At 38.9% G+C, this 15596-nt stretch overlaps 1 protein-coding gene across 4 annotated transcripts in view; it reads right to left on the bottom strand.

Moving 5' to 3' along the window:
• The window catches only part of Focad (focadhesin), a 300913-nt gene that overhangs the window by 91485 nt on the left and 193832 nt on the right, over window positions 1-15596 (bottom strand). For all 4 annotated transcript variants that reach the window (XM_006975965.4, XM_015994914.3, XM_076564485.1 and 1 more), the window contains 3 exons: window positions 12520-12637; window positions 7207-7392; window positions 464-585 (listed from right to left, as the gene is read on the bottom strand). In XM_006975965.4, the coding sequence (XP_006976027.1) occupies window positions 464-585; window positions 7207-7392; window positions 12520-12637 (426 nt within the window). The remainder of the gene's footprint in view (window positions 1-463; window positions 586-7206; window positions 7393-12519; window positions 12638-15596) is intronic.

Here is a 15596-nt window from a genome sequence, read left to right as displayed (position 1 = left end):
TGAGTTCAATCCCCAGAAACCATATGGTAGAAAGAGAAAACAACTTCCTACAAGTTGTCCTCTGACCCCTACATGCACTATAGCATGCACATGTATGCTATCACACACACATAACCAATTTTTAAGAGAAAAAAAACAAGGGCAGTACTTTTTCTTTAAATAAGTTAAAATTCAATCTAAACAATGGAAGTTAAACATAGCTGAAATATGTAAAAAAGTAAAATCTTTAGACACTACTCCCTAATACTTCTGTTGGGCAGCGGGGAAGTTTTAACTGTCTCTTGCAGAAACACTGGACTTAGCATCCTATTTGGTCAGTTATTTTGGAAACCATTAAAAGCAACCTGTGCTAACTGTGGCAAAGAAAAACAACCTTTCTAAACAAATTCAATTCCATATGCATGAAGGGAAAGGAGGAACTCTAAAACACAAAGAGGCTGATGGGGTATGGAACACCACCTACTTCATGGACAAGGGCCAGTGATGTCTGCTTGAAGCTTCGCCCTCTACTGGCCATCAGCCGATTCAGGGGCTTGCCATCTTTACTCTGATACATAGCAACATCATAGCAAAACAGCATGCCACCTTTCAAAATAAAGAAATTCAGAATGAGCATTTCCAATGACAAAAAAAAAAAAATTGTGAATTATATTCTCAGTAATCCACACTGAGCCAATTTGGATAGAGAACTTATAAATGAAAACATAAATTGTTGAGCAAATTATTATTTTTTAACATTGGTGTCAAAAGAAGGGAAAAAACAGATGGAATACAAAAATTAACATTTAAAATATAACTTATTTACAAGTCACTTATAATTAACATTTATCAGTATAAACATTTAAAAGAAAGTAAATTTATAATTTTTTATTGATTTCACATTTTTGCAAACCGTTGGTACTACTATTAAGATTTATCCTACAATGAGTTTCAATAAATAAAAATATGTGTGCATATTAATCTATGTCAACTCTTGACAACATAAGGCCCACACATAAACAAGTTGACCTCATACCTGGATCAGCCAGCTCTTGGTTGCCCCTCTTTTCCCTGCCTTTGTTAACTATAGTTAAGTGAGTTCTCAACTGAATGTCCAGTACTAGCTAGGCCCCCAAACCAATCAAAAGCCAAGGAAGCCAGTAAAGTACCTGAGAGGTAACTTATGACAACCCCAGTTAACTAATGGAAACTTATTAATTTTGAGCTAATGAAAATACATATTCAAGGACAAAAATGACATAAAATATAGACACCATTAAATTTCCAACATGTATTCTTAGTATATGTTGGAGAAAAGTGCATAGTTTATAAACACAGCTGAGTAAATTGTTTTGCACTAAGAAGACCTATCTAAGCAGGACCCAGATTGTCTTTGTTTGGGTTTTTATTGCTGTGAAGAGACACCATGACCATGGCAACTCTTATAAGGAGAACATTTAATTGGGGTGGCTCACTTACAGTTTCAGAGATTCAGTCTATTATCATCATGGGGCGGGGCACATGGGGGGCATGGTACTGGAGCTAAGAGTGCTAGATCTTGCAGACTACCGGGAAGTTGACTAACTCACTGGGTGTGGCTTGAGCATATGTGAGCCCTCAAAGCCCGCCTCCACCAACAATACACACTTCCTCCAACAAGACCACACCCTACTCCAACAAGGTCACACCTCCTAACAGTGCCACTCCCTTTGGGGGCCATTTTCTTTCAAACTAACATCCAGATCAAGAAGCAAATCATTATGTGTATCTCAGAAGCCGTCAAATCCACCTTCTGGTCACACCTCCAGCTCCACTGGCAGCATAACTTCTAAACAGTCACTTTGCCTATCAAGGTTTGTTTGTTTGTTTTTTATGAATTAGACCATAAAGATGATTTCATATCTGACTTCTTTCACTCACCCTCACTGTTTTGAGAATCCTCTTATCCTTATTGGCAGTTGTCTACTCATTCTCTCATCATATTCTTTCACATGAATATGCAACATTTGTGTATTAATTTTACTGCAAACAAGCATTTAGATAGCTCCTGGGTTAAACACTAGGCAAACAGTACTGTTATGAACTTATGTCTCCAGTAGCATCTATTGGGCTTAAATTCTGTAAAAATAAAAACCCAAGTAATGTAGGAATTTGTTCAGAATCAAATATAAGTTCATAGGAACTTATATTAGCAACAGCTGTCTTAGTTACCTCACCAATAGTTATTTCTTGGTATCTATGGGAACTGTTCCAAGAACTCCTGTGGTCAGCAGAATTCATGAATATTCATAAATAGCATTTGCATATAACCTATTCACTTCCTCCTACATTTCTTATGAACCCCTATATAGTTTACAACAAATACAATGCAGGCATTAGACGAGGCATAAACAGTTGCTGTGTTGGATTGTTGGAGGACTAATAATAAGAAAAGGTCTGCATGTGTTCAGCACAACTATAAACTTTCTTATTAATATTTTTGATATGTAGTAGGTTGACTCCTCAGATATAAAACCTGGGGGAATATACAACCAACTGTACTTTGTATTTTCCATCTTTTATCCATTCCAATGGTATGAAATGTGATCTTAATATAGCGTTAATCCAGGTTTTTTTTAATATTAAAGTTGATTATCTTCTCATATGTTTATTGCACATGTGAATATTTCTTTAAACCCTGCTTGACTGTGTCACACATTTATAGAATGAATTTCAGTCATTTCCACCTAGGTCCCCCTCTCATCCCTGTCTCCTGCTGGAATCCTCCTTCCCAACAAGTCCCTCCTACTTCCCTATTTCCCTTTAGTGTGTGGTCCAATGAGTTTAATTATAGTTTCTTGCCCAAGCGTGAGTAGGAGATTATTCCTGGAGCAAGGGCAACTCAACAGTGGCTACCCTGCTGAAGAAAATGATACCCCTCCCCCACACCCTTAACTGTCAACAGTCTATTCAAGAGCATGGCTGGGGAAGTCACAGGTCCAAGGGAGGAACCTACTACTATGTTTTGCTAAATGGTCATGTTGTCAAATTGCCTTTTAAGTACTCATGTTATATTTATTAATTAATGCTGAGCCCATCCTTCATCAGAAAAACTTCATACTACAGGAAACAACGGTTAACGCTGAAATTATGTGATGGTGGAACACCCTCTTTTGAAGTGTCAACTCAAATGACTTCTAGTTTTGCTATTAAATAATTTTTATTACTTTGCAAAAGTTCTTGATACATTCTCCATGTGTCCTTTATCAGATATGTACATCATATAAATGTCCTTAATGTATTTGTCATTCTTTTAAACTAGAGCTTTTAGACCGGGGAAGCTTAGTCAGCACTGTGTGCTTGCCACACAGACATGAGGACATGAGCTCAGTGCCTAGTACTGGCGTAAGAGCAGAGGAGGGTGGCATGTATGTGAAACCCAAGCACTGGGTACACAGAGACAGGTGGATCCCTAGAGCTCACTGAGCCAGCCCGGTGCATGAGAGGCCCTCACTCAGATAAGATGGAGGACCAAAGAAAACACTTCCCTTCACATGCAAGGGCATACATGTGCACCCCTGACACACGTGGATACATGGACCACACCACACACACACACACACACACACACACACACACACACAAAGTAAAAATAAACAGCAGTGACAAATTGGTTACGTGTGCATGTTTCACAATGTATTCTTTGGGTCAGCCTGTCTAACATTGCACTAACACCCCATCACCAATTTTCGTGGGCTTATAATTGGTCTTGACATCTGGTAATGTATGTCTTTGTTGTTGCTATTTTTCAAGACTGCCTTGGTTATTCTTGGGTTTTTGTACTTCCACACAGTTTTTGGAATAAGACTGTCAACTGTCAAAAACTTAGCAGGGTATTGATTATGGTTTACTTAAGCCTATATATTAATTTGAAAAGAATTTAGATTTTATAATATGCATCCTTCTAGCCCATAAATATCACATATCACTATATTTATGGTTTTTTCAATATTATTTTGCAGCTATGAACATACAGGCTACAGATTTTAAATATTCAATATTTATGATGCTATTATAGTTTTAAATTCCATTTTCTACTCATTATAGTATATGAAATATACAAGTGATTTTATACACTCACTTTTGAGTATATGTGTGCGTGTGTGTGTGTGTGTGTGTGTGTGTGTATACATACACACACAGTAACTGATGAAAGGAGTTCAACTATTAGTCCTAATAATTATCTATCGATTATTTTGGATTGCCTATGAACACAATCATGTCATCTGTAAGTAATGAATGTTTTATTTCTTTAATCCATGTAACTTTTATTTCTTTTCCTTGGCTGACTGCACTGGCCTCTAGTACAATATTAAGTAGGAGTGGTGATAATAGTATTTAGAATTTTTCCACTATTAGACAGCAAAGATTCAATATTTCAGGATTAACTACAAGCACGTGTTGGTGGGTATCTCTTATCAGAACAAAACAAGGTTCCATCTATACATAATTTTTAATGAGTCTTTTTGGCATCATGAACATGTGCTAAACTTCTCACATTTTTTTCTGCACATTTGAATCTACTTAAAGATTGACCTACCTTTGTAAATTAAAACAATTAACTATCCTAGCTTTGAAACATGAAATTAACCCCTCTTGCCCTTTACATATATTGCTTAAATAAACCTCCTTCCTACCCTATCTTTCCAACTGTGCTCACTGGAAAAGGGTGGCACATAAGGTTCCTCCTGTTTTGTAAAGTCATGATCAAGTTCTGGTATTAATATTATGCTGCTTCCCATGAAGAAGCATCCGTTTTCTCTGTGTTCTTGCCACTGTCTGTATAAATTTAGTACCATTTCCCTTTTTCTTGACAAACTTCAGAAGAATTCATCAGGAAGTCGCCAGTACCTAAGCTTTCTTTGTAGGAAGATAATTAGGTTAGAGAATTAATCTCTCCAGTCAATATCAAATTGTTCATATAATCTCTCTCTCTCTTATCAGTTTCATATTTTATGGAACTTATGTATCTCACTTAAACTTTGAAGAATATTGCCTAAAGGTGATTAGTAGCATTTATCTTTCTGAATGGTGTAGGATCTGAAGTAGTATTTCCTTTGCTGTTACTCATATAGGCATCCTCAGCCTTCCATATTTATTGATTTTGTGAAACCTTCACTTAAAGAGTATCTTTTTGTCTTTGGTCACATGTTTTTATGATCTTTACTTGATTTGCAATTCTTTCCCAAGCTCTTTTAAACAGAAGTTTAGTTTCCCTTCCTTGTTTCTAATATGCAAATTGAAAGTATATATTTCTGTTCTAGCTAGGTGTTTGCCTAGAATTATCTGGGAAGAGAAACCTCGATTGAGAAACTGCCTCCACCAGATTGGCCAGGAGCAAAACCTGTGGGGCATTTTCTTAATATTAATGATGGATGTGGGAGGACCCAGTCCACTGTGGGCGGTGCCACCCCTGGGCTGGTGGTCTTGGGTCTTCTAAGAAAGCAGACTGTGCAAGTCATGGGGAGCAAATCAGTAAGCAGCACTCCTCAATGGTCTCTGCTTCAGTTCCTGCCTCCTAGCTCCTGTCTTGAGTTCCTGCCCTGACTTCTCTTAGTGATGGACTGTAAACTATAAGGTGAAATAAACCTTCCCTCCCAAAGTTTGATTTTGGTCATGATGTTTTATCACAGCAATAGAAAGCAAATTAAGAGATGCAAGGAGACACACACATACACGCACACACATATACATAGTCAATCATTGTCACAGGTATACATTTAACTCTAATCCTGGAGGGATGGAAACATGAGGATCCTGGGGGCTTGCATAGGTCTAGGTTCAGTGAGATACTCTGTCTCAAAGGAATAAGGTGGAAAGTGATATATAAAGACATGCTATGTTCCCCTCTGACCTCCAAATACACACACACACACACACACACACACACACACACACACACACACACATATACACACACACACAAGTCCAAGCACTCCCACAACACTGTGCATTTCCACACACATACACCACTTGCTCATACTCATACACAAACACAAAATCAATCAATTAGTCAACAGAAAAAGATTGTAACTACATTCTATAAGCTGTTATATGGTTTGTCCTCACTATGGTGTAGTTCCAATTAATTTGTAAAGTATCTTTATTGGTGTATTCACTGTATAAAATAATTGGCTCCACTATGTCATTTCTGTGCATGTATATCATGTATTTTGATCATATTTATGCCAGTATCACCTCTTAGCTCCTACCTCTTCTTAGCATCCTTCCTCTCCCCAAATAGTCTCCCCTACTTTCATGTTCTATTTTAAAATCTAGATTGCAAATATGCAGTATATCCTTCTGAATCTCACTTAGATGATGACATACAGTATTCCTACAAATGACATGATTTTGCTCCTCTTTATGGTAACATAAAAATCCATATGTATGGAAAGTACAGATTTTTTTTAATTCATCTAGTGACAGACACAGGCTGATTTTTGAGCAGTGTCATAATAAACACAAAAGTGCAAGTATATTATGTTATATGCTTAACTTTGATTACTTTGGGTAAAACCAACAAGTGGTATGGGGGGATCATACAGCAGTTCTAGTGTTCATCTTCTGGGAAACATCTATACTGACTTCCATAGTGGCTAAACTAATTTACAGTTCCAACAATAGTGTATGAGCATGGCTTGTTCTCTGTGTCATTATCTGTATTTCTTGTTTGTTTTCTTGATAATGGCTATTCTGACTAGGCTGAGCTGGAATCTCAATGGAGTCGTGATTTGCATTTCCCTGATGGCTAAGGATATTAAAATTGTTTCTATACATTTGTTGGCCATTGGTTGTTGTTCTTTCCTCCAACAGACCTGACCTCTGCCTGAGCCATCTCCCAATCAAGTTCATAGCCAGAATAGTGAATATGTTCCAAGGATTGAAAAACTCTAAAATATTCTCCCTGTCCTGGAATTGGAAGCTATCCTTTTTTTTTTTTTTTTTTTTTTTTTTTTTTTTTGCTTTAGCCAGAAAAAAAAAAAAAAAAGACTATAGTCTTTGCTTCTACAGTTTTGGGATTCCTTTTCAAGTTAGGTTTGTGGTAAGTTTTTCAGCTGTGTGTACATGTTAGCAGCAGCAACAATGGTATCCTACCATCTAACCCATTACAATTCTTCATGAAAGTAAGAGTTAGGACAGGACTCTTCTATAAACCTGTACTTCACCACTGTGCAGTATTCATACCTGCTAGGCCAGGTTTCAACCCTGGTTGCTTGTTTGTTTCATACATCTTCAATATAAAACTGGGGATTCCTGCTACCGTCTTCCCTTGGTCTGATCGGATGCCTCCTTTCAATGCAGAATGATATATTCCCCGGGGCATATTCACCATCTCTTGTTTCACAAGGGATGTAAAGAATTCTTCCAAGGCTGAAAGAGAATAAAAAGAGTTCAAAACCCAAATAAATGTGGCTTTCCAAAAGCAGAACATTCATTCTTAACTGGTACACAGACAGCTAGCTATATTTCAGGTTGAAATTTGCAGAATGAAAAGCAAACTACTGATCATCATCTCTTTCTTAAATTTCCCCAAATTAGAACAAAGCACCACACTGTTCAGGTATCAGGAGTTAGAATTTACTCTTACTTCTTCATTTCTTACATATAATCCATCGGCAAGTTCTTGTGGCTCCACCTTCAGAGTCCAATTCTTTTACAACCATTCCTATGAAACCTTGCCTGCTTATTATCTTTGTCCTTTCTCAAATATGCTAATGTAAAAGCCACATCTCTAGTTTCTTCTTCCTCCAGATCATTCCTACAGCATCCTCCAGCCAGAAGCTGAGGTGGTCCTTTCCTTTCTTAACGCCACCCAATAGCTTTCACTGCACGTTTAAAGAAAAACACTGCATAGCCTCTGAGCACAAACCAGGAATCGTCAGCATTCTTCCCTGACCTCATTTCTGCCACGTTCCCTTCTTGCCAAGTTAAAGACCTTTCCAAATAACCTTTCTCTTCTTCAAAAATACAGGCTTATGTGTTGCACGGTTACACGAGACTAGCTGGCTGTCTACCTGGAGCATACTATTACCAGATTATCATGGAATGAGTCCTGCTTGTCCTTTGGATGTTTTCAGAGAGATCTTTTAGAACCAAGCACCATTCTGTAGCAATGTTAGTACAAGGATTAAAAAACTGAAAACTTCTTTCCTTACTACCTTGTCTACACTCCTAATAAAGCCTGTGATCTTTGCTATTTGACAGTGTATGTACTACTAAACAACATAATAATGTAAGATCAGAAGATAGCAAGATGTCAAACAAAGTAACTGCTAAGATTAATGGGTTCATATTTAGGTGTCATTTCCATAAGGGCCACTAGAGGCTGCCCAATACAGAAACAAAAACAAAGCATTAAAGGTAGATAAATCACTTGGGGGTGGGGGAGAGGGAGGGAGAGAGAGACAGAGACAGAGACAGAGACTACTGCATGTTCCTCCAACAGGAACAGAAAGGCAGGGGTCCACCCAGCCACATCTGAATTTTGTTAGGAATACTTCTACCTCAAGATCTTTAAATGACCAGGATCTGAAAGAGCAAATACTCGATAGCACATCTACTCAGTGTCCTTCTCTCTTTCTATATAAGCTCCTGCATGCAACCAAATTTATTCATACAGAGCAAAGAGAGGGATTGGGGAGGTTGCTCAGTCAATAAAGCATGTGGCAGAGCATGAGGACCTGAGTTTGATCCCCAGCACCTGTATAAAAAAGCCAAGTGAGGCAGTGCACACATGCCATCCCTGCCTGGGGAGTCAAAGACAAGAAGACCCCTGCAACCTGCTAGCCAGACCGTCAACCCAACGTCAATGCCCAGGTACAAGCAAAAGACTCTCACTCAAAATATAAGGAGGAAGAGCAACTGAAGAAGATAGACAAAGCCAATCTCTGGTCTATACAAATGAGCGCGTGCGCGCACGCGCGCGCGCGCACACACACACACATACACACACACACACACACACACACACACACACACACACACACACAGAGTACTGAGAATATCTGTTGGGGACAGTTTCTACTGACTCCTCCACACTTGCCCTCCACCCTTCTCAACACTGCTCTGGAGCCTCCAAAAGTAAACTTTAATGCAGCAACGGGCTGCTCAGTGTTTCAACCAGTGAAAGGCACTGGCAGCAGATCAAAGGGTGAAAACCCAGTGAAGTCAAGGAACCGATTCCCTAGACACTGTCCAACAGGTTACTACAGGCTGCCTGCACCCTTGTTTAGAGGGCTGTCTCCCCTTAGGCAGCTCTATTGGTGACACGAATGTCTCTCTCCCTCCCTACACAGGCCAGAGGACCTTCTATTCTCGGATGATTCATCCATCATGTCTAATGAATTTCCATTAACTTCGAAAACATGCTTTTAAAGAATCACTTTATTAAACTTTCTTCAATTATTCCATAGAGCATGAACTCCTTTTCCTGTCATGACCTTGATGAATGTAACATCTAAACAAGTGAATGACATGTAATCACAGGCTATGTACTCCAGTTCCTGAGCACTGTGGTAAAGGTATGCCTGCTCCAAGCTCAGTCTGAGGACAGATTTTCAAAATGAGTGTGAGTCATGTGACTGGGAAGCTAGGAGCACTTTGGTAAGAGGGTAATTTCGTGCTCCTTCAGGAAGAACTGTGTTCTGACAAAGGGGACGAGTACGTCAGAAGAGAAAGACACACTGGCAAGCGTGCTGCTCCAGCCACAGAAAGCTGTCTACTTGTCAAGCTCTGTGGCCAGTGAAAACCTCTCAGCTCTGTCCTGGAAAAGGGAGGTGAGAGAAAGATGCTGGCACCTCAATGAAGCCACTACAGAGAACACCATCCTCCCCCAAGCAATGGAGCCAGCAGCCGGCATTCTTCCTGCTCTCCGAAGCCTTTACCTTGGCCTCTTCATTGCATATAACCAGTGAGGATTGAAAAGAGGAGGAAAATCTATAGGACAACAAGGGGAGCGTGTTGACACTGCAGTTATATCTAAGGAAAAAGCATCCAACAACTCAGAAAAATTAACATACGGAGCTAGGTTAAGGATCTTAAATATACTATGCTGAATGAAAAAATGCCTAATTCCTAAAGTCCACAAACTCAGAGCATCTGGCAAAATCCAAAGAGGACAACAATACAAATAATTTTCAGCTAGGACTTTAATAAGCTCAATATTGGGGTCTGGGAAGATGATGGCTTGGTAGTTAAGAATGAATCCTGCTTTTGCAAGAGACCAGAGTTCAATTCCCAGCATCCACAGGGCAGTTCACAACTGTATTTCACTCCAGTTCCAGAAGATCTGACACCCTCTTCGGTCCTCCATGGGCACCAGGCACACACATAGTGCATTTACATACATGTGGGCAAAGCACCCATACAGGTGAAATTTTTTTAAAAATCATTTGTTAAGAAGAAGAGAAGGAGGAGGAAGGAGGAAGGAGGGGGAGGGGAGGAGGAGGGGAGGAGAAATAATCACTAACGAGTGAGGATCATGCAGCATCCACCGGGTATGCTTCCAGTCTCTGTTCCTATGGCTGCAGCCTATGTCCTCGTCTGTCAGTGCTCCATTAATCAGAGAAAGTGAGCACACAAGAATGTAACATGTAGTCTATCGTGGTGGTTTGCCAGACATAGTTAGTACCTCCACAATCAACTTGACTCCAATTAGTGATTTCCTCAAACAACCAGAGTTGGTGGAGTACTGTAACCATCAAGTACAGATACCAGCACCGAGGTACCAGTGCCCAAAAGAGCTGCTCAGTAGCAACATTTTCCACCTTCCCAGACACTCCTGCCCCTCTGCTGACCACAGCAGGAATCAGCAAAGGACACAAAATCACTTTAACAGTCCAAATAAACTACTGGAGATGGATGTTTAAGGACACTAGAGGAATGTTGCGTAAGAAGGCTGTTTCTTATTCCTGCTGGCTGTTAACCCCAGAGAGACCCAAGGCTCCTGGGAAGCCATGAGGTAGGAAGTGTGGAGAAGAAAGTAACATGAACAAGCCTCTGAGGCTTTTCGTAAAGAAGAGAAGAAATGAAAACGTATCTTTGCCTCAGCTCCACGATTCAGTTTGCCCTAATGAAAGAAGGCAGGGATGGACAGGAGTTTTGTCTATAAGTAAACAATAAATTTGGCTAAATTTTCAAGGAATCATTGTGTGTCACAAAATCAAGAATAAAAGATAACATTACAGATTACTACAATCAAATTACAATAACTAAGTTGAAAGGACATAATGACATTTATTTTATTACACTACACACACACACACACACACACACACACACACACACACACACACACATATTCAAGGTAGAATTCGAACAAAAAGCAAATGTGGGATAACACTGAGAAGCTTCAAATCACAATGGATCATCTACAGAATTTTTAAGTCTTTTTTTAAAAATCAGAAGATAAATTTTTAAATAATATAAATTTTAATCACAGTCCACAATTCACATTTCAAACTATAATCACTTACTGTTTCTTATGTAAGACTAAAATAGGGGCAGTGAAAGTTCTACATATGTGAGCACCACACACATGCACGGCATGCCTTTTAAAGGCTAACAGTCCAATAAACTTTATATCAAAGCTGAATGACCACATAATTTGATCATTGAAACAAAAATACATAAAAGTAAAAATAAAAGACATGGTCTCATTATGTAGCCCTGGACGGCCTGGACCTCACTGCATAGACCAGCTGAGCCTCAAATTCACCATGCCTGGCAAGAGTATAACCCCAGCTTCCAGCCCATGATCCTCCAGCTTCTGCCTCATCAGGACCTCCCACCTGTGCGCATCAATGCACCCACCTTGACCATTTGTTAGAGACATTAATTTAGAGCTCTCAAATATTAATGCTGTGATTCGTGTTCTGTACAGAAAGAATAAATTGGCGTAGAGAGATGCCTCAGCAGTTAAGAATCTTTGTTGATCTTGCAGAGGACCCAAATTCTAGTCCCTGCACCCATGTGTCAACTCACAATAGTCTTTAACACTTCCTCAGGCACCACGCATGCACAAGGTACATAAACATACATCCAACCAAAACACCCAAACATATAAAATAGTAAATAAATTAAAAAAGGAATAAATTCATAACAGTAAAACTACTAGTAAATCTCTCAAAAGCCAAATGGCCATCTTTCTCACTTAGCTTATAATAAAAGGCCATTAATTAAAGCGGTGACCTAGAGTCCCAATGCAAGTCTGTCTGGCACAATAAACTTAGTTTGTGAAATGAATTCTAGCTACACTGAGATCAATTATTTAAACTCATTTTCCAGCTCAATGTTACTGTCACCCAATGGTTAAAATACCATATTACCTAAGACAGTCCCTATAGAACACAATTATACTTAGTATTTCAGCTAGAAAGTATCTATGTGAGAGTAAACTACAGCATGTGCACAGCAAACAAACAAAGAGGCCCCACAATTTATGAAACAGGCAAAAATCACTAAACAATGCTAACCCTATGGTTGCCAAATAGGAGTCACCTGGTAAAACTGAAGGAGCAGTGATTGTCAACAGTCTCAGATAGCAAGGGCCAGGAATGGAAAGGTCCACAGATTCCTCTTCATCCAACTCATCAGGAACAGGCACTTCTGGCCTTATCTGAAGTAAGTAATGACATGTCAGAGAAGATGGAAATAAAACTTGTAAAATATATTCTTTGTTGACTGTGTAAGATTTAAAAATTGTCTTAGACTCAATCACTTTTTAATATCAAATGACAATTTAAGTGAAATTTTAAAAACACACTCCCACTCCTGTAACAGCAGATGTAGTGATGCACACCTTTAATCCCAGCACTTGGGAGGCAAAGGCAGGTGGATCTCTATGAGTTCGAGGCCAGTCTAGTCTAGTGTGTGAGTTCCAGTATAGCCAAGGCAACATAGAGAGATCATATCTCAAAAACCACACACACACACACACACACACACACACACACACACACACACACACACACACACATTTACATTCATGTCCCAGACTGATTAAATGATAAACTCTAGTCATTTTATTTGGTAAGATCTCAGTTCCATTTAATGAACTGATTGCAATACAATAAGAACATCATCATAAGCCAGCATGAGCAATGATTATCATAGAAAACTAACAAAATACCACATCAAATAGTAATAAGATATCAACACTGACATATTCAATGTGTTCAACTTCTGTGTTTTATAATTAAATATTTGATTTATTTGATTTTTATTTTAATTTTTGATTTAGAGGCTAGAGAAAGGCTCAGGAGATAGGAGCAATTGCTGTTCTTTCAGAGGACCTGAGTTTGTATCCCAACACACAGGCTGGGCAGCTCACACTGTTTCTAACTCTAGCTGTAGGTGTTCCAACACACTCTTCTGGCCTCTATGATTACAAACATACACACATACACACACACACACACACACACACACACACACACACACACACACATTAATCTTTTAAAATTGTTGTCGCAGCTACATCTCTATGACCAAGCTTAAAACCTTCTAGCGGAAATATGCAAAGACTAGGGCATGACAAATGTTTTACTTGACATTCTTTGGACTTAGCCACTGTTGCTACAGAAAATAAAAACACTAAAATCAGTAATCAGTAGCTTCGCTTTGTTATATGTAATTTGTATTCTGATGATTTTTTTTCAGTTGCTTTGTGTTTAGTTAGCTTTGTGCAAACCAAAATAAGAATATAAGATTACCACTATCATATTTTCTACAAGATATAATGGTAAAGCAATTAATTAAATTTTTAATACTTTCAATGACACACCATCATAATGTCCACACAGAGATAATTAGCACGAGGGTAGGGAATCAAAATACAGAAAAGTGGTTGCTATAACCATAAAGTGCCAGAACCTAGTCGTTACCATTTGCCTGTCTCTGGGAGTTATTTTTAGAAATAATTAACAATTCCTGCAGACTGCCTTCTTCATGGGTCCCCGAAGCACCATTTCATTAGCAACTGCACTGAGTCAGGATTCTTGCAGAGGGATAAAGGAAAACAGAGAGCAAATGCTTCTCTTATGTGTAATGATCTCAACTCTAGTGATGCTGCTCAACCATGAGGAAAGTTACCATCAGTACAGGATGCACGTGTGAAAGCAACTTAACCTCCTGAGTGCTCCCCAAGCCAAGACTTCATTTAGATTCAACACTGAGAACTTGGTTCTAAGAGAACTTCAGGAATAACATTCCGGCATAGTCCAGATAGAGTATGACAGCATTCACTTAGGACACTACATTACCAGAGATACCCTGGCACACTGAGAACCTTTCTGTTCTAATAAGTGGTGTTTCCCAAGAGTCTCTAGTTTATAGTTGGAATTTTCTATGTTTAGTATGACTGAGAACCGTCTTTGAAATTCTAACCAGTACTAGAGCCTTCTAATTCCTGAAAACTAAATGAATAAAAGAGCAAGCTCATTGCCCCTGACATGCTTTCTGATTTTAAACATCAAGAATCTTTGGAAAACCAGTAAAATAATTTCCTTAAAGCCCAGAAATTCAAATATTAAGTATATAACAAAGATAAACAAAAACCTATGCTCATAGAAAGACTTGCACACAAATGTTCAAGAACACTTGTTATTATATAACATTATACCTCCAAATATAAACACACTCATTGATTTATGAATTAATAAGCAAACTTAAGTATATTCATACAATGGAACATAATTTAACCGTTTGTAGCAATAAAATATAGCTTTAAAAAGGAAAGAAATAATAAAGGGGTGCAAGGGATGGCTGAGTGGGCTGAGCACTTGCTGTGAAGCCCGTTGATCTGAGGTTGATCCCTGGGATTCACAAAGTGGAAGAGAACACACTTGTCCTGTGACATCCAAACATGTGCCACAGCACACATGTCCTTCTCTTCCAGATGTACAGTACAGATAAATGCTTGAAAAAGCTAAATAAAGATCAATGATGGGGAGGCTTTGCCCTGGAGGAGGTGGGAATGGGGGGTGGGCTGGGGGGAAAGGGAGGGGGGTGGGAGGGGGGAGAACAAGAGAATCCATGGCTGATATGTAGAACTGAATTGTATTGTAAAATAAAACTAAATTAAATTAAAGAATAAAAAAAGAAAAGAAATAATCAAAATTACACTAGAAATATAAAGAACCAATGAACAAAAGAATTGGTTCTTTGAAAGGATAAACAGTATCAACAAAGGCTTCACCAAACAAACCAGAAGAGACAGAGAGAAGAAACTAGCAAGAGTAGAGGAAAAGCAACAGATACCTCTAAAGTTTAGAGGATCACTGGAGAGTGCTTTGAAAAAATACATTCTAACAAATTGGGAAACCTGGAAGAAATGGATACTTTTCTAGGTATACACCATGTACAAAGACTCAAGATGAAAAGCCTAAACAGATCAACAATGAACAATGCGACTGAAGCATCCATAAAAAACCTCCCAACAGCCAGGCAGTGGTGGCCCATGCCTTTAATCCCAGCACTCGGGAGGCAGAGGCAGGGGGATCTCTGTGAGTTCGAGGCCAGCCTGGGCTACCAAGTGAGTTCCAGGAAAGGCGCAAAGCTACACAGAAACCCTGTCT

This window comes from Peromyscus maniculatus, chromosome 2 (genome assembly GCF_049852395.1).
Source record: "Peromyscus maniculatus bairdii isolate BWxNUB_F1_BW_parent chromosome 2, HU_Pman_BW_mat_3.1, whole genome shotgun sequence".
Classification (NCBI taxonomy): domain Eukaryota; kingdom Metazoa; phylum Chordata; class Mammalia; order Rodentia; family Cricetidae; genus Peromyscus; species Peromyscus maniculatus.
The sequence above is the reverse complement of the archived record's forward strand: the minus strand, read 5'-3'. Positions and strand labels throughout refer to the sequence as shown.